Source organism: Schistocerca cancellata, chromosome 5, assembly GCF_023864275.1.
Source record: "Schistocerca cancellata isolate TAMUIC-IGC-003103 chromosome 5, iqSchCanc2.1, whole genome shotgun sequence".
Lineage (NCBI taxonomy): Eukaryota > Metazoa > Arthropoda > Insecta > Orthoptera > Acrididae > Schistocerca > Schistocerca cancellata.
Genome location: NC_064630.1, coordinates 372,411,097 through 372,430,868, shown reverse-complemented (window position 1 = coordinate 372,430,868; position 19,772 = coordinate 372,411,097). Strand labels below are relative to the sequence as shown.

Genomic DNA, 19,772 nt, shown 5'->3' with positions numbered 1-19,772 from the left:
TCATTCCAGAATTTATTGTTCTTCAATAAAAACAGATGGAGAGAAAGTCTTCATAATATCCTCCCAACCTTCCACTGTTATGTTGCCAAGCAGAGCAATGAATTCCAGAGATCCCCAAACAAAGCTAAACCATATTTCAGTCCTTTGCCAGAAACTTATGTACAGACAGACAGACAAACAAATGATTACAATTTAAGGAAAACTGGATGCTTTATTCAAGTGAAAGAGCTCCATAGACTCAGCAGTTCAATAACATATTGGTCCACCTCGACCCTTGTGGAAGCAGTTATTTGGCTTGGCATTGATTGATAGAGTTGTTGGATGTCCTCTGGGGACATCATGCTGGATTCTGTTCAAACACCGTGTTAGATGCCGATATGGTTGGAGGACCCTGCCCGTAATGCTCTAAACGTTCTCAATTGGGCAGGGATCCAGTGACCTTGCTGGCTATGTTAGGGTTTGACAAGCACGAAGCCAAGAAGTAGAAACTCTCGCCATGTGTGGGCGGACATTATTTTGCTGAAATGTAAGCCCAAGATTGCATGCCATGAAGGACAACAAAAGGGGGCATAGAATATCGTCGATGTATCGCTGTGCTGTACGGGCGCTGAGGTTGACAACCAAAGGGATCCTGCTATGAAAAGAAATGGCATCTCAGACTATCACTCCTGGCTGTCAGGCTGTATGGTAGGTGATGGTCAGGTTGGCATCCCATCACTGTCTTCAGCCTCGAATTTCATTGACAGGAGTAAAATTCTTTTTAGTCATGAAGTCTGCTTCGAACTGAGCCCCAATGACCAGTGAAGACGTGTCAGAAGATGTCCCAGACAGCAGTGAGATACCAGTCTGTATGTCGCCCACCATACGGTCCAACAACGCGGACTGGTGGTCTGGGATGCCATTTCTTTTCATAGCAGGATTCCTTTGGCTTCATCCACGGCACTCTTACAGCACAGCAATACGTCGACGATATTCTATGCCACATTTTGTTGTCCTTCATGGCCAGCCAACCTGGACTTACATTTCAGCAAGATAATGCCCTCCCGCACATGGTGAGAATTTCTACTGCTTGTCTTCATGTTAGCGAAACCATGCCTTGTCCAGTAAGGCCGTCGGAACTCTCCCAAATTGAGAATGTTTAGAGCATTATGGGTAGGGCCCACCAACCGTCTCAATATTTTGATGATATAGCACGTCAGTTGAACAGAATTTGGCAGAATATCCCTCTAAAGGACATCCAACTACTCTGTCAATAATGCCAAGTTGAATAACTGCTTGCATAAGGGTCAAAGGTGGACCAACGCGTTATTGACTTGTTCAATTTGTGAAGTTCTTCTCTTGAATAAATCGTACAATTTTTTTCTGTACATGTATATCACATCTACCGATATCCATCCTGGGTGAGGATAAGGAGTAGGTGATTAGCGTTTGGCATCCCGTCGACAGCGAGGTTGTTAGAAACAATGTATACGTCCCATTCGGATAATTCTTTCGCAGTGCTTTTTTTTCCATATGATGTATTCTCTAGGCTCTCCGAGTCTACAGCTGTCACATCCCCGTCAGCTGCTCACAGACTTGAGCGACAATTCCTTGTGGGCTGGCTCTTTCTTAACATTGTAGGAAGTGAGAGGAAGTAAAAGCGTTCCTCAATTTCATAGGAAAGGTGAGAGGACTGGAGAGGGTCATTATCAGGCTAGGAAGTTTTCTGAATTGTAAACAAGTACTGCTTAAGTAATTCAATAATTTTTCCCATATATACTTAACTGGGAAAGGTGTCTTACACAGTTTTACCCTTATGACTCTCTGGGCTAACTCCTTCAACAGACAGTTACGTTACAGCAAACTGTTGTGATTACTTTAACAACATTGGTACCTAGCTACCAGTGACAAGTGCTGTCCCCTGACTCATTCTGCTTACACACAGGGAAATACAGATGTCTCACTCTCTTGCTTAATTATTCAGCTTTGTAAGAGAGGAGTACAATGCCACAACTTATTCAAGCTCTTCACAGAACTATATGTGTTAGCTTACTGCTCGTGTTCTTCTACTATCTGACACACAGACAAAGACACCCAGTTCGCCTGGTGCTTTATTGTCTAAGTCAGTTGCTCACCAAAATGGAATACAGACTTTTTTGTAGAATGCTTACTTCTGAATGGCTCTCAGTTCTTGGACACTGGGGCTGCAATGCTGCTCTTCAGGGTCTTGGTACGTCCCCTGTCTCCAACGGTACAGTAATGGCTCCTCACGACTAATTATAGTGTGATTCATGAACGATGGTGGTTCACACAGGTCGAGGCATGGACGGAGACTCCAGTGTTGCTGGTTGCAAGTGACAGCTGCTATACATGCATACATGTGCTTTGCACTTGAAAGAAGCGTGTTTTCTGCAAATTACGTTTCTTGCTTGCTTATGTAGAATTTGTCGCTTACTCTGAAATAACTCGCTAAGATTACGTTTAATGCTCGCACTAGCTACGATGTTCACAGCAGAGAGCTCAGGACACTACTGAACACCCATTGACTGTGTGATGTAGGCCTGCAGAACAAGTGTAAACTAGGCCGCCATCATCTGTGAGTCCAGCCATAACTGGCACCTACTCTCTGTGACCCCTATTTATAATCTGTTATTGACTACCAGTTCTGGATCTGGGTGCCTTGTTACTTATTTTCTACTTTCCCTGACTGCTTTACCTATTTTGTGGAACCTCCCACCCACAGTTGGAAAGATCCTCAAATCCAGGTGGCCTGCTATCACTTCCACAGTTCAGTGGCTACCGAGCCAGTATGACATTACATATGGTCACACTGCCAAGAGAGTGTCTGCATGTAATCATTTTCTCTTCAGGATGTCTGCAATGCCAGATCTGCTTCTGCCTCCACTGGTCATGTGGCATCAGAAGCATTTGCTCACGTTAGTAAACTTGGACAGTGGTGACATCTGATAAATTAATATAAAAGGAACAGCAATGACAATACATACGTTAGAAAGCCATATGATTCATCATTGTGTGAATGTCTATTACATATAACTTCCCACAAGTGATATAGTCATTCCAGAAGAAACATAACATGTGACAGGATTCGGTCATTGCATTTTAAAGGAACCATGCCAGAATTTGCCTTAATTGATTTTAGAGAAGCACAGAAATCTGTGGCCTAACAAGGGTTTGAAATTGTTCTTGTCAAAAAATTGAGTCCTGTGGATTAACCTCTGAGCAACACCTGGAAGTCTTACACTTGGACAGTTAGATCTACCTACATTTGTTGGAAATGGTGTTGATACAAGCTCTCTCTGATAATACAGAATACTAATTCTACTACTCATATGGATAATTATTGGAGCCTTGCTTTAAGAGCTCATAAGCTTAAAATTGTGCATTTCATGAAACGAAGAACCATAGTATCCCATGACTGCAATATCATTAAGCCACATTTGAAATTGCAATCATTCAATACTTGGGTGCAATACTTTGTAGGGAAATGGAACAATCACATGCTTTCAGTTGTAAGTAAATCAGGTGGCAGATTGCAGTTCATTGGCAAAATACCAGGGAAATGCGATCAGTCTACAAAAGTGGCTGCATAATACAAAATACTTGTGTGACCGATTAGAGAATATTGCTCAAGTGTGTGGGATCCATACCAAATAGGACAACCAAGGGATGTTGAAAGGATTCAAAGAAGGGCAGATGGAATAGTCACAATTTTGGATCAACCTTCCAGTAAGTGTTACGAAGATAGTGAAAGAATTGAACTGGCAGACACTTTAAAGTAGACACAAATTATTCCACAAAAAGCTACTTAGATAATTTCTAGAATCAAATTTATGTGATGAATCCTGAAATACATTATAATCCCTAGACAACTTGATAAGTAAATTTAATTTAATAAAATGGTTTAAAATAATATCCACTGCAAGTGCAAATGAATCTACCAACAAATTTTTAGAACTGTTAACTGAAAATTTTGAAGCATATTGTCCTAAACACTGCAAGAAAATATCACACACTCTAAAAAGCTGGTACACCCCACATCTAAGAAGAATAAGAATCATAATGCTACTCCATTCTGATAGGTCTAAGCACAGTAATGCTGACAAGGAAATGGATATGAAAGTGAAAAAGATTTACAGGTCTGAAACCAAGGTAGCTAAGGGCAAAGCAAATGATACATATATATTGAACTCGGAGAATAAATGCAAAGCTGGAGGGGAAATTATTAAAACAGAAATAAATTGTGATGATGAAGTATACCAGACACAATTTCCACTTGATATTCTAAATGCTCATTTTGTTAGTCTTCAATCAGATAACAGCATAATGGAGGATGTGAGTAAGGCAGAAGCACTGCTCCCAGAAATGAACAGTTAGCACATGGACAGCTTTCACTGGACTTGTGTAATTGAGAAGATGGTCAATGAACCAATAGCTAGGCACAGTAATTCTAGAGCAGAGGATTACTATGGTCTCTCAAATGAAGCTACTAAATATATCAGAAATCAAATTGTAACACCACTGACTAAAATAATCAACAAAATTTTAATGAAGATGATTATCCAGAATGTTTAAAAATATCTGTAGTTAAACCAGTACATAAGAAGTGAGATATAGCATCTCCAGATAACTATCGACCAATATCACTTATACCCATAATATCAAAAGTAATAGAATACTGCATGCATAAATAGATGAGTCAATATTTTGAACATAATGATATACTTACCTCCTCATAGTATGGTTTCATGTCCAGCCTTTCTACAGTCAAAGCAGTTGAGAGTATGGTAGCAAAAATATACAATTGTTTTTAAAATAAAGATATTATCTGCGTAACACTTTTGGACCTCAGGAAACCTTCTGTATGGTCTCCCACAGTATTCTCATTAAAAAACGCTACCACTGAGGAGTGAGAGAAAATGCTCTATGTCTAATGCGGTCTTGCTTGGACAATAGAGAACAGTTAGTCAAGGTAAATAATCAAATGTCTAGATGTCTCCCAGTTTTGGGTGTACCTCGAGGATCTATTCTTGGACCTTTCATTTTCATTGTTTATATAAATGATTTACATGCAGTTGTACCATGAGATGCAGTGCTATATGCTGATGACACAACACTCATCACATGTGATACCAACCTTGGAAATGTGCAACACAGCAAGGCAATGGCAATGGAGAGATGCACTACTTGGTTTTAGGCAAATGTACTGCTGAAGAATGATAGTAAAACTGAAGCTATTGTATTCAGTCTGAATGCTCCCAGCCATGATTAAAGAAAAAACAGTAAAATTATCAGGATTTCATATAGATCAAAAGCTCAGCTAGGATACCCAGACAGGGACGTTATGTTGCAAATTGGCATGTGTCATCTATCAGCTGTACAAGCTGAGGAGCAGTGTCAGCAAAGAACGTCTGTTAGATGCATATTTTGTAGTCTTCCATTGCCACCTGAGTTATGAAATACTATTATGGGGCAATTCTGTAGGCTCAAAATTAGTGTTTAAATGGCAAAAGAAAGCAATAAGGTGCATAGCAGGACTTAGCCCATATGAATCATGTTGAGATTATTTTAAGAAACTAAATATAATGACAGTGCCTGGCCTGTATATTTACAACTACCTTGACTTTTTTTTAAAGAGAATCTGAGTAAATTTGACTTAAGGAGGACAATTCATGGCCATAATATAAGAAGCAAACAAACGATTAATATGCCATATGCTGGGCTTGCAAAGACACAAAACAGTTTCTAATATCTTGGTCCTGTCTACTTCAACAAATTATCTGAAAGTGTCTACACAGTGCCAGTAACTAAATTTAAAATTAGTCTTTCGAGGTGGATGAAAAGTAAAGTAATTTACTATGCTCAAGAGTTCCTTGCATATGTGACAAATGACCCACTCTCCTTATGAGAATGAGCAATAAATTAACTGAAAAATATACTATTTTATTACTGTTTCATGTACTTATTGTTAATTATCTATTTGATTATTTATATGTCATTCACTGAACTATGAAGTTCATTTATCTTGTAATTGATCTGTAAGGAAACTTTTTGTTGTCATTGACATTTGCATAAATATGTATTGTATCCATCTTGGATTATTACAATGTAGTTAGTGACATATGTCCAAGTTTATATTATTATTATTGTTATTATTATTCTGTTAACACTGAGATACCAGCTGCATTTAAATATGCTCAAAGGTGTAATAAAACATTTGTAGTTTTCTACATAATGATCCTATACAGATTGCGAAGAAATGATATGACTAATTACAGCATGCACAGAGCACATTTAAGCGATCATTCTTCCCACACTTTGTACATGAATGGAATGAGAAAAAGCCATACTAACTGGTATAACGGCATGTACCCTTTTTCCTTGCATTTCACAGTGGTTTAAAGAGTATGGATGCAGAGGTGGAACGTAGCTTGTGGTAGTTTGTTCTCCAGAGTTGCAGAACTACAAATTATTTTTATGTTTGAAATGATTGTTGAGGTTGGAAATAATAAACAATAACATCATGCATTATGTTCATATTTAGCTTTCGAGTATCAACAACAACACTGGTGATATGCACCAAACTATCTCACTGCATCAGGCCAAAACAATACTGGGCCATCTTGAAAATATGTACATTCGTAGCTGTCCAAGTTTCTGCTTGATACAACAGTCAATAATGTGCCAAGACTATCTTCACAACTATGCACCTTCATCTGAAACTACTTTTTTTATTCTGGTGGCTTGTGGCATCATTCCCATGCCCACTGCCAGAATTGTGGTGTATCCTTATAAACAGAATTAAGTTTCATACAGACCTACAGGATATATCATAATTAATTGTGTAAATGCATCTCTCTGAAAGTACAAGATATAGAAGCAAAAGAGTCTCAGCAAACATAGGCCACAAACAGACCATTTGTGAGATAATTGCGACTTTGTGGTGACTAGCCACTGCTGACTTGAATTGGTACAAATGTCATCCCAGTTAGGTAAAGGTAACAACAATATACAACATTAAGAAAAGTTATAAGACGTATTTTGGTAGAACTGCAGTTGTGTTGAAGGAACATGACAAAACTACATGACAGTACATGAAGTTTGCAGGATGTGTTCAAAGTGTCATCCTTGTACCCCAGTGCAGGCCTGTACCCATCACTGCAATGAATTTTTGAATGTTTTAAAAACACCTGGATCATTTTGAAATTCTTGACAAGCATTAACAAATCTCTGCCCTAATTCTTCTACTCTATTATGCGGAGTGGTGTATATTACACCTTTAAGGTGGCCCTAAACACAGAAATCCATGGCATTAATATCAGGTGATCTTGGAAGTCACGGTACAGATTCTCCTCACCCAATCCATTTTCGCCATATTGGTGCATTAGATGTTGTTCCACCATAGCAGCAAAAAGTGCCATTGCTCCACCATGCATGTACCACATCATCTGACGTTGCTCTAAGGGTATATCCTCAAGCAATCCTGCAAGATGATGTCACTGAAATGGAAGGTAATTCCGTCCTTTGAGCTTTCAGGTAACATGTGTGAACCAATAAGATGATCACCTAGTACCCCTTACCACATATTCAATGAGAAATCTCACTGACAACTCAAAATGGGAGAATTGTGATAATTAAACACACCACCACGAGTGAGCCCTGCTTCATCTGTTAATAAAATGTTGTTACCGGACATAGAGTTGCCTACAACTTGTTGCAACCACTGACAGAACGTTAGTCTAAGGCCAAAGAGCACACCTAGGACACTGAACTCACTGGAGGTGTTACAGGTACATTGTGTTGCGATGCAGTAGTCACCAAATACTACTGTGGCTCATTCCAAGAATACGTGTGGAAAATGTCTCCATGGAGGTTGCTGGGGAGTGTTCAACAGTTTCCAGCACCCCATCTTCAAGCACAGGAGTAATTTGTGCAGGTCTTCCCACTCCCTTAGCATATGCAAAGCTCCCAGTTTCTCAGAGGTGCTGATGCATCCCTATAAATGTTTTGACTCTTGGGCTGCTTCTTGGTGCAAGTGTGCAGCCTCCCACACAATGCCATTAGCCCTGCCATACATGTAATGCATATATACATACTCCTCATCACTTTAATGTTCCATGTTACCACCAACATTCATACAACACAACACATGTTCCACAAGCAACTGGTGTGAGGGGCACTGACTGTGTACTGTGTTGTCATATCCACTCTGTTTACAACTCCACTCTCGAAAGTGTAAACTGTATAAAGCAGAGAGTGGTCTGTTACCTTTAAAATTTTTATTCAACAAATTCCCAAGATTAATTTTACAACAAATATTCAGCAGATTTATGTGCCACAGTTTAAATTTGCATTACACAATGTAATATCTATACTGTTCAACACCAAGGAGAACCAGAATTTTAATTCAAATTTTTATCCAACAAATCCCCAAGATTAATTTTACAACAAATATTCAGCAGATTTATGTGCCACAGTTTAAATTTGCAATACACAATGTGATATCTATACTTTTCAACACCAAGGAGAATATTTCACAATTTAAAAAAAATTAAAAAACAACAGATCAAAATTCACAATTTTATAAAAGTGATACATGCTGGGTATCCCAAAACAATAACAATATGCTTAGTAAAACACTTTGAAATACAGCTAAGACCAGTTACACAAGGAGTGCAGTGCAAACACAACAAGATACAAGAATACGGTAATTACTCTTATATGGAACTTATTTTAGATGGTGCACACCAGCTGGCCACAAAAGCAACTTCAACCAACAAACTATCTGACAATATGTGACAGATACCAAAACACCTCCAGGTACCACAACTGGCCACAAAAATTTAAAATTCCTTAAGTAACTTAAAATTTATATTTAGAGCAGATTCACTGGAACACATTACAGAAAAGAAACAATCTTACGACATATTTAAGTGAGAAGGAACCAAACCAAGAAAAGCAGACCAAAAAACAAATTCGTGATGGATATGTTGCCACTAACTATGCGTACATGCAGAGATAACAAGTACAAAACATGTGCAGTGTGCCGACCAATATCTCTTGGACAGAGGCAACGTAATTTTATTACGAATCTGCAGAACACACAGTAATTAAAGGTCAGCCTAGTAAAGGCAAGAAATGTTGCCCTAGAAGTCGCTGCCCTCTCTTCAATCAAACAAACTACTTGATTACATTTGGGAGAGAGCTAATCACCAGTTGTCATGGTAAGTTAGAATAGCCCTGTCTGATCACACACTCTCACAGGCTGAATCCCTGTCTCTACTGTTTCCATGTATGAACAAGCTGGATAGGTAGCCCTACAGCAAACTGTGCCCAATGTGACATAGCACAGCTGTTCAGCCAACAAATTCCTCCCACTGCCAGCTGACTCGACTGTGGCTGCCCAGATGTACACTTAAATCCATATGGCCAACTCTTCCAGTGGTGTCCCCAGGTTCCTTCTTGTACTTTCTCATTTTGGTGACTGTATCATTCTTCTTGCATTCTTGCCAGCTGGTCTTGTCTGGCACCTGATAGTGGTGTCCATGTTATGGTACACCTGATGACAACACCTCCTGAAGAAATTTCTCACTGGTAGTTGCAGCACCAATAGCTTGGTTTCCGAATACCTGTGGCTCAGTGACATCTTATGATGGCACATCCTCCTCAGATCAATCTTCAAGGACTTGGTGGTGAAGTTGGCTGAAAAACTCCCACACACCATTAAGTGACATGAAGACAACCATGGCACACAGTATTTACACACATCAGCCACCCAGCATCTCAAAATCCAGAGCATTAACAGATCCTACACTACCAATCTTCTCACACACATAGATAAACACTGTCCGCTACCTCACACCTCAAAATCCAGAACACTAACAGATCATAAATGACAGGCCTTCTCACATATTACATAAATATACAGTCCAGTCACATTATTGTGACCACTGCCTATGTTTGACGTCAATGTGCAATAGTCACTTGCAGATGGTATGTGGCAGCGCTAGCAGTGAGGGGTATGAAAGAATGTCTGGGGATGTGAAAAACAGTAGTCGTTGTTGTAATGTGGAAACAGAACAATTTATCTGATATCCAAAAGGGCATAATCATTGGATATTGGGCCAATGGTGGAAGCATTTCCAAAATGGCTAAGTCTGTAAACTGTTTGCATGCTGCCACAGTTAATGTATACCGTACATGGCAGCATGGTGGCATCCAAACCCGGCATTGAGGCAGCTGTCGTGCACCACAGGCCATAGAGGATAAGGGTGAGCAACTGCTGTGGAGATGTGTAAAGGCGAATAGGTGTGCAACTGTTGAGTGGATGGTCACCCAGATGAACCATGGGGCTACCAACAGTGTCTCCTCAATGAATGTTCAGCAAACATTGCTGTACATGGGTCTCTGCAGCAGGCACCTGATTCATCCACCCATGCTCACTGCTGTTCATCAGCAACAAAGGCTAGAATTTGCATGCCAGTGCCACAGCTAGACATCCTCCGAGTAACAACAAGTAGCCTTTTTGGAAGATGGCCATGGATGTGTATAGTACAAAACATCTGAAAGCTAAAGCCTTGTAACAATTTTCAGAAGGGTCCAGGCCAGAGGGCATTCCCTTGGTGATCTTCTCACACTGGAAGGCTTAATGGATCAACACACATATGCATTTATCTTTGGGAAGTATTCTATCTCCGATGCAGTTTGTTTCTCCTCAGCATGATGGCATCTCCAAGCAGGACAATGAAACATGTCACCACACATTTCGCAGTGCACATGCATGGTTCAGAGAGCACAAGATGAGTTTTCTGCTCTCTCCTGGCCAACAAACTCCCTGAATTTAAACCCAGTTGAGAATCTGTGGGACCACCTTGATCAGGCTTTTTGTGCCATGGATCCCCAATCCAGAAATTGAGCACAACTGGAGTTGGTATGGTTCCACATCTGTGTCTGTACCTTCTAGAACCTCACTGACTTTCTTCCTACATGTCTTGCAGTGGTTCACACAGCAAAAAGTGGTTATTCAGGTATATGGCAGGTGGACGCATGAGACTGGACAGTGTACAACATACTTTCTGTCTCCAGCTTATTACAATTAGGAAAAAATCCAATTCAGATACAGCTTTGTCTGAGAAATATGGACTCTATAAATATGATAGGTCTTTGGGTCACTCACCAATAGGATAGCTGAGTGATGAACCTCACAACTTCAACTGACAACAGCTTGCCCATGACCTTCTTGGCACCTTTGTTTACCATCCAAAAATACTTGACAAATATGTGATCTCCTGGTTTCAAGGCAGTGGGTCATTTCCCCACATATAATGTCTCATGACTAATTTTTATGATTTTCTTTGCCCATTGTCATATTTCTTGAATTTGTGCTGTGTCAACCCTCTCTGGTAACAGATCACTTAGGCCCATAGACTGGAAAATGGTGAATTTAGCTTGAAGGCAAAAATAAGGGTACCTGGAGAACCTGGTGCACACCATGTGCAGTGATACTTAATGTATAACTTAACCAATGCAAGGAAGTGTCCCACTTAGTGTGTCATCTTGGTGATAAGTGATCAACACTGCTCAAAAATTTCTGTTAAATCACTCTACAAATAAGATGTTTGGGCAGTAGGGGGTTTTCATAGTATAGGCTATCCCCATTTGAAAATAGAAGTTCATAAATGCAGCAGAAGTAAAGACTGTCACATTATCTGATACAATGGCACTAAATGGACCAGACAGTCCGTAGATCCTTTTCAAATACTTTATGGTTGTTGGTATGCTAATGTTCCTTGTGGGGAGAAGCCAGCAAAATTGTGTACACATATCTTCATATGCATATACGAACCAGTTTCCCTCCTTTGATCTAGGAGGTGGGCCAATATAGTCAACATACGTTTTGGTCATGAGGATAAACTCAACTTTGGAAGACAGCAACCCCCACCAGGTATTCTATGTTGATTTACTAAGGCAACAAACATTGAATTCCTTTACTAACTTCTGAATCAGGTTGTCCAATCTTTTTCAAATAAACCTCTCAAGAACCTTCAGTCTGGTGTTCAAAGTTATCTAAGCATCCTCCCACTGGTGTTTCATGAAAATACTTAATTTCACATGACACCAGATCCAATGGCAACATATTTTTTGCGTTGATGTCCTTGAGCTACCAGCATAAAACATTACCTCTTACAAGATATGGCTTAATGGTCTCTGCCTTTCTTAAATGCATTTTAATATGGGCCAGCTCAGAGTCTTTGTCTTGTTGCTGAGCAATGTCCCTAAAAAGGAGTGGTAGCTCCTTCAAAATTGGGCATACTACTTTCCCCAGTTCAATTGCAATTACTTGCACTTGCTCACCATTATAAGTATCTCCCTTGCTTTCATCACTGAACATTTGGCATAGGCCGTCCACAACAGGGGAAAAGGGATGCGGTTGGGAAATGCCAAATGATAAGTTGCTTGGGTGGGAAAATGTTTTTGCACCAGCCCTGAGGACTACACACATTAGCCATTACCATGATGACAAATGTATATGACTTACATTTTGAAACAGTTCCACAATTTCCCTGTTTGCCACACTTAACCATATCTGCCTTTCTTTCTGTTACCTAAAAAATATTGTCCTTCTAGTAGTTGGACATGTATGTCAGCTGTTCAGGGAGGGAGGGGGGAGGAATATCATAGAACATAAGGATCAACTTTCCAATACTCCAAACAATTCAGGTAGACTGTTAGGGAATATTAATACCTAATCACCCAAGAAATGCTGAGAGAGAAATTATAATGATCAGCCCTGATATAAAATAAAATTAAAGAATAGCACAGAGAAGTGTACTACTTTTCAGTTGATAATAAAATATATTTTACCCTGTCTCATTATATAGACAGACCTTCATCAAACAGTTGATTTATATCAGTTGATGAGACACAGATAATCAATTTCTATGACTTTGAAATATATTAAATAAATCTGCTTGATGATGGAAGCAAAATCCTCCAAACAAATAGTATGAAGAATTATAAATGTGACTGGGTATGGTAATTTGTATTTTCAATTGATATTCATAACACTCACAGTGAGCCCTAAGCTGAAAATTTTGTAATTAAATGGAAATACATTCCACACATTAGATTTGTTTTATGAATCAGTCAGAAGCAACACTACCACCATTCATACAGGTTGTACACCAACTCAAAAGAACTTACGAGAAATATAAATACAGCAAATTTGTAGCACAAAAATCTCTCCAGTTGACAGAACACTACATTATATACTGCACAACAAGAGCAATCTTTGTGTCATTGCTACCATTTAATATAAGAATTAGCATAATTGTGGAAAAGGACATGCTTCTAATGCAATTCATAAGTTGTTTCCCTGCATTGTATTTAACAATAATACATATAGTTAACAATGGAAAATTGAATAAAATAAATTATCTCAGATGTCTTCTCACAGGAATTTTTATTGTTGCTGCCAAAAGAACACCATTTGGAACTATGGGTGGGAAATTTGTTCAAAAGAAAGCGGTAGAGCTCCAAACAGTAGCAGCAAAAGCAGCAATGGAAGCTGGAAACGTCAAACCAGAACAGATAGATTCTACAGTAATTGGACATGTTCTGTCTGTAAGTGTTCAATGCTTGCAAAGATAATTTTTTGTGCCTTGTGGAAATATGCATGTGATTATAGCTTGTCATTACCATACTAACAAAAAGTTAAATACATTTTCACAAAAATTTAAACTTGCAAATTAATTTCACAGTAAGATGAAAATGTTGATTTCAAATCTCCAACTTTTATATTAATTTTTTCATATTTGTAAAGAGATGGTGATGGGTATTGGGGAGGGGAAGCAAAAGACAGGATAAGAAGAACTGTCAAGGTCTTAGATAATAAGATAGAATTTCATGCAAAGCTTAAGAGAAAATCAAATGTTAAATTTTTGCAGTTGAATTTGAGATACTCTTATTATTGTCAATGTTACTCCTTGCCTCTTACTACTGTTAATGATACTCCTTGCCTTTTACTGACTAATGAAATGCAGCATGTTTGTATAACACCCAACTGAAGAAAGAGCCTTGTTTGAAAAATTTTGAAAAAGTATTAGCTGCCAGTTCAATATAATTACAACTATTTTTGAAAATGTGGCTCGTAATATCTGTCATCAATACTGGCATTTTACACCACTGTTCATGAACTGCCCTTTACAGCCCCAGACTTTGAAATGATCATCAGTGTCAGTTGAAACCAGTTGTCAGTAATAAAAAGTAGTGTTCCAGGTGATATTTGTTCATTTATTTGTCTTCAGATCTCCTCAAAACAGTTTAGTTTTCTTGTTTTCATCTTATCTTCCCTGGATACTTTTTTAAAGAATTGAAATCCATTTGAATCTTATAATACACAAGGGATCTGTAACTATTCTCTTTTCAAATATTTCTATCACTCATAAAGATAGATAAAATTGGTCATTCTTATCTTCTTCAGTCTCATTTTGAAGTCCCAAAGCTCAAGTATGACAGCAATTATTATCAGTGTAGTAGTCACTGACCTAATAGTCTTTTCCCATAACTTAAGGTTTGAGTATGGTTCTCATCTTTGGACTCTTGTAATTCAACTGGACTATCCATTGTACTTTTATCTTCTAATGAATTACTTATCAAATAGGTATAACAACAGATATAACAGAAATTTGATAATTCTCTTGAACTGAGCAAAAGACCTAGTGTCTGCATTGGGTATCTCACACAGACTATTAGAACAAGATAAGAGAGATTAGGAATTGTATTGAGATATGCCCATCATCATCATCATCATCACCTTCATCATCATCTCATCACCTTGGCATGTCATTCCACAATATTTGAAGGGTCAGCTGACAAGGCTTCTCCATGAATTATGGTTCTTACACTTCTCTCCCTCTTCGATGTTGTCCCATATATGTCCTCTCTGCCTGACGTCAGGTTTCACCATATTCTTATACCTTAGTGTTGGTCTTTCTTTTGGTCTTTTGTCTCTGAGTTCCAAGTCACACTCTAATCCTGGGAGTCTGTTAGAATTCACGTGTCATATATGTCCATAGCATCTCAGCCAATGTGAGGTTATTTTGTCTCACAGTCATGTCACTGTTACCTTCATTTGTCTTCAGCCTATTATGAGACATTCTTATTTCGGATTGAATCACTCCATGTCACATTCTCTGTATGAAACTCTTCTAACTGCCTGAATTCTGGTAATGTTTTTACTTTCAAGGTTCATCTTTCACAACCATATAGCAAAATGAACATGTAATAGGTTTCATAGATGGCCCCCTTACATTTAAATGGTGCTTTGTCGTTCTATATTAGATCTTTAACTGTTTGATAGAAGTTATTGCTGCTTGAATTCTGTGAGTGAGATCTTTGACTATAGAACCAGTATTGGTAACAAAATGATAGGTCACATGTAGCTGTTTCCTCTCCATTTCAACATGTCCCATTGGTTGCCTGTGTCTTTTCACATCTATCACCTCATTTTTTGCCTGGTTGAAGATGAAGTCATATACTTCAGCAGCTACCGCCTGAGAGTATGTTTGACCTTGAACGTCTTCTTTAGAGTCACCCCACAGACATATCTCATCAGCAAACAATATGGATTTCATTTTTCCATCCCCAGGATTTGGTATACTTTTGTCTGGATCTTCTATGCTACAGTGACAAAAAGAAGAGGAGATGGAACAGCACCTTGCCTTAACCCTTACCTCATTCCAAACGTTTAGGTCATTCTCAAGGGTGTTTTGACTTTACTGTGTCTTCATACAAATTCTTCATCCTGTGTACCATGTCAGCCCATATTCAAATTTTCTTGGGCGTTCTGCATACCTTTTCTCCTGTTTAAAGCATCAAATGCTTTCTTTAATTCAGGAAGGATAACCACTGGTCTCAGTGATGTTCATAGTATTTTAACATTTTTTGGCAGAGAGCAAACATTAAATGTGTTGTTGATTTTCCCTTCTTGAATCCATATAGTTATTCCAAAAGATTTTCTTTAATAAGGAGTCTGATCTTATACTCTATAATTCTTTCACAAAGTTTATCCACTTGAAATCTGAAAGTGATATGTCTATAGTTACAACATTTATTTCTATTCCTCAAAAGTTCAGATTATGATGCCCATTTTGCAATCCATGGGTACATTTTTCCCCACCTACATACACAAATATAGGAGGATAGTGTTGCTGAAATTGGGACAAAGTTCCCTGCACCAGTGGCTTTCAAAATATTGATGTAGATGGATATCAATGCTATAGGTATCCATAATTATACTTCACAGTGGTGCCCTATCTTCTTGACAGAAGTGTCTTTATTTTTTGCCTACACAGTGATTCTCAATATACGCTGACATGGAAACAGGGGAATGTTTCTATTTATGTGTGTGTTATCAGAAAGGAGAACCAGAAATCTTCCACACCCTTTCCATGTCTCTTCCACCAATTCTTCTCCCTCTACGACCAAACCCATGGTAATAAAAAACATAATAAAAATAAAAAGAGCCTTGTTTTGAAAAAAAAAGAAAACAATAATAAAATTTTTCTTATTTATGGTATTATAAATATTTATCTCCACACTGATAAATTATAGAAAGTTGCAAAAGAACAGTATCTTTAAATTGTTCCAAATTTATTTTCATCAAGAAAAGCAACATTAGTACAGCATCATAAAAAGGCAGAAGCAGACACTTAAACTGAAACTGATAGCGTCCAATGGGTAATCACCATTGTAGGCAGTCAGATGCACTAAGAGTCTGCACCAGTTACACGCATGATGAGAATCTCAGGAGTAAAATAAAAGAAAATATTCTGATAATAATTAAAAATTTGATGAACATAAATTGGAATATAGGTAAAAATGATGGGGATATCCACATTTGGGTTTTCTTAGAGTTCAGTTTCAGCATATCAACCTGAAATGTAACAATATGTGTAAAATCTGTAGTAATTGTAAAATATGTAGTTGAATGTGCAATTGTGGCAATTTGTTTTAAAAATAAGAAGCTAAAAATAGTCATACAGCTTTAACTGTGCATTTCAAATTACTAGATACTTCTAATTTAATTTTATTGCATAGGGTAAGAATATTATACATATTGGCATATTATGTTCAAAATTATATTACAGATGATGAACAAATCTTATTTTACAGTTTTCATCAGCAGATGGAATACTGATAGCTCGACATGCTGCTTTATACAGTGGTGTCCCAATAGACAGACATGCCATGAGCATAAATCGGCTCTGTGGATCTGGTTTTCAATCCATTGTCAGTGGCGCTCAGGTGAGATGATGTTTATATTATGCCCTAGACATTTGTAGAAATAAGAAACTAGTATATTTTATGGGCTCTAAAATGAGCAACAAGAATTTGTGTAATGTAGAGAACTGAAAAACTTGCACAGACTTCTACAGAGTCTTGCTTTCTTTTTTGAGTATATTTATTCTGTATGTCATTTCACAAGTAATGATAAAAACCAGTCTGAAGTAAACTGCAGTAGGCCTATAAGTAAACAGAATAGAAGACACAAAAAAATGTAGCCTTTGCTTCTTTGTGTAAGTGGATTTCTATATTCTGATGGAAAAGTCTTTAATGAATGCCTACTGGTGCAGTGCAAGAGGACAGGGATCCCAGAAAATTTCTTTGTTACCTTCAGCTGTCAACTGACTGATGTGCAGCACACAGAAACACACAACAGAAAACCATTTTTACCAGCTTTCCAGCTCTTGCTCTTTGTCTGGTAAACTTGTAGCAGTACACACACCCACATACGACCCCACAGACACCCAAACTCACACATCCGTGGACATAGTGAGACTCACTGTGGCTACAGGTGTATGTGCTGGGATGTCTGTGATGTTGTGTGTGTGAATGTGTGTACATCTACTAGAGAAAGAGCACAAGCTTGGAAGATAGTTTAAATAGTTCCCTGTTGTGTGTTTCTATGCACCACACAGTCAGATATTGGTGACTCATCGCATTTCCTTTACTTTACGTATTATTCCACCCATGAATTTTCACTGTTGTTATTCATTGTTACTTTTGTACTTCACTAACGAAACCAGCAATGCTCCACAATTGCTTAATATGTATGGGAATTGGATATACATCCTGGATTCCTTCCTGCCTTCTCTCTGCCTATTTCCTCCTCCCTTCTCTCTTTGTCCATTTTCTCCTCTCCCCCCCCCCCCCCCACCACTCTCTCTGCCAGTCTTCTCTTCCTCCCTCTCTATGTCCATTTCCTCCTCCCCTTCTTTATTCTCTTACCATGTCTCTGATCTTGAGCCTTGTTTACTGCTATTTTAAATGAAACCTTGACTGGGAACTGATATCACTTATAATGAATGGGAATATTGGTTGTAATAATTGGTATATGGGGTATGGGAGACGCCTCTCCAGCTGCTGGATCTGTGACAATAGTAGTTTCTATGTCAGTGTTTTGCAGTTTTAATCTACAAATGCATAAGATTACGAAGTCTTAAATGATTCAGATTCTGTAGTAGTATTATAACGGTAACCCATTAATACAACTCTCCTGTTTTCAGTAAAACTGACAACAAGGAAGACATCTGAGAGTACATAGTGTGTAGAGCTTTAGATCGAAAATATATACAAAGAGAAATAATAATACAAAAGAAACAATTGTCTAATGGTTTACATGCCCTCTTGTAGCAGTTGAAACTGACTGCAAGACAGAAATTGAATCCATACATTTTTACAGTAGTATGAATTAGCCATATCTTATCTGATTAATTAGATCTAATAATAGGAAGTCTATATCACTAGAATAGCAGTAATGATTTCTTCGTTAGCAGGTCTCCATTCATATACTGCACTGATAATAATTGTCCTTTGCAGTTTTCAATTTACTCGTGTAACTGAGCAAGAAGTAGTACTGTAACTTGAGAAGCAGTTTGGTTTCCTTCCTTCCACCCCTCCCTCCCTCACACCCTCCTCCTGTGGTAACGTCATTTGCAGTATTATTGTCACATGACTTACAAAAAATGACATAGGAGGTGTTAATTTTTAATTTCCTTTCATTACTGGCAACATGTATGAATAACTTTTAAATTCAGGAGACTGACCTTTGCTCATTTTCAAATAGTGGAAACAAAAAAAATTCTGCAGTAGAATTCTACATCGAATCATGTATAAAGCTATGTTTTCCAAATTAGGAAGAGCTTATGCTATCTCCTTTTTGGTGCATGATGCAAACAATCACTTTTTCATTGAAAAAGTATAAGTTTATCCACTTAAAGGCTAATCCAATAACATTGACAAATTTTAATTTAAAAAATAATTTACTCTGATTTATGAAGTTCATCAGGTCTAGAATCATTGTGGATATATAATTTTTATTATTCTCTTATTTTATGACTCCAACAAAAGCTTGAATAAAGGAATCAACTTTAATGAAAAAATATTTCATTTATTTATTTGTTGTTAGCCATCATATGTTGAAACAGACAATTTTACAAATCAAATTCTACAACATATTTAACAGTCATCATCTTAGTGTTAGAAATTTGCTGTATAGCTGTCAAATTGAAGTGGTGCACTTGGAACTGGTAAGTAAACTATAAAGACTCTATGTTGTACAAATGCCAATCTTTGCATACCCTTAAACAGTTCATGGAATACACAATATTGAATTTTTATTTCCTTCTTAGCTTAATTTTGACAGTAGGTTAATAAAATGCATGGGGATGAGGAGCTTTACTATGTACATTAAAATTCCTTAGCACTATACA

The 19,772-nt window shown here is 37.9% G+C and overlaps 1 protein-coding gene across 1 annotated transcript in view; it reads left to right on the top strand.

The window, feature by feature from the left end:
• Window positions 1–19,772, top strand: part of LOC126187569 (3-ketoacyl-CoA thiolase, mitochondrial-like) — a 55,826-nt gene that overhangs the window by 18,454 nt on the left and 17,600 nt on the right. Inside the window, exons 2-3 of the mRNA XM_049928729.1 lie at window positions 13,454–13,620; window positions 17,173–17,304. Coding sequence (XP_049784686.1) covers window positions 13,454–13,620; window positions 17,173–17,304 — 299 coding nt within the window. The remainder of the gene's footprint in view (window positions 1–13,453; window positions 13,621–17,172; window positions 17,305–19,772) is intronic.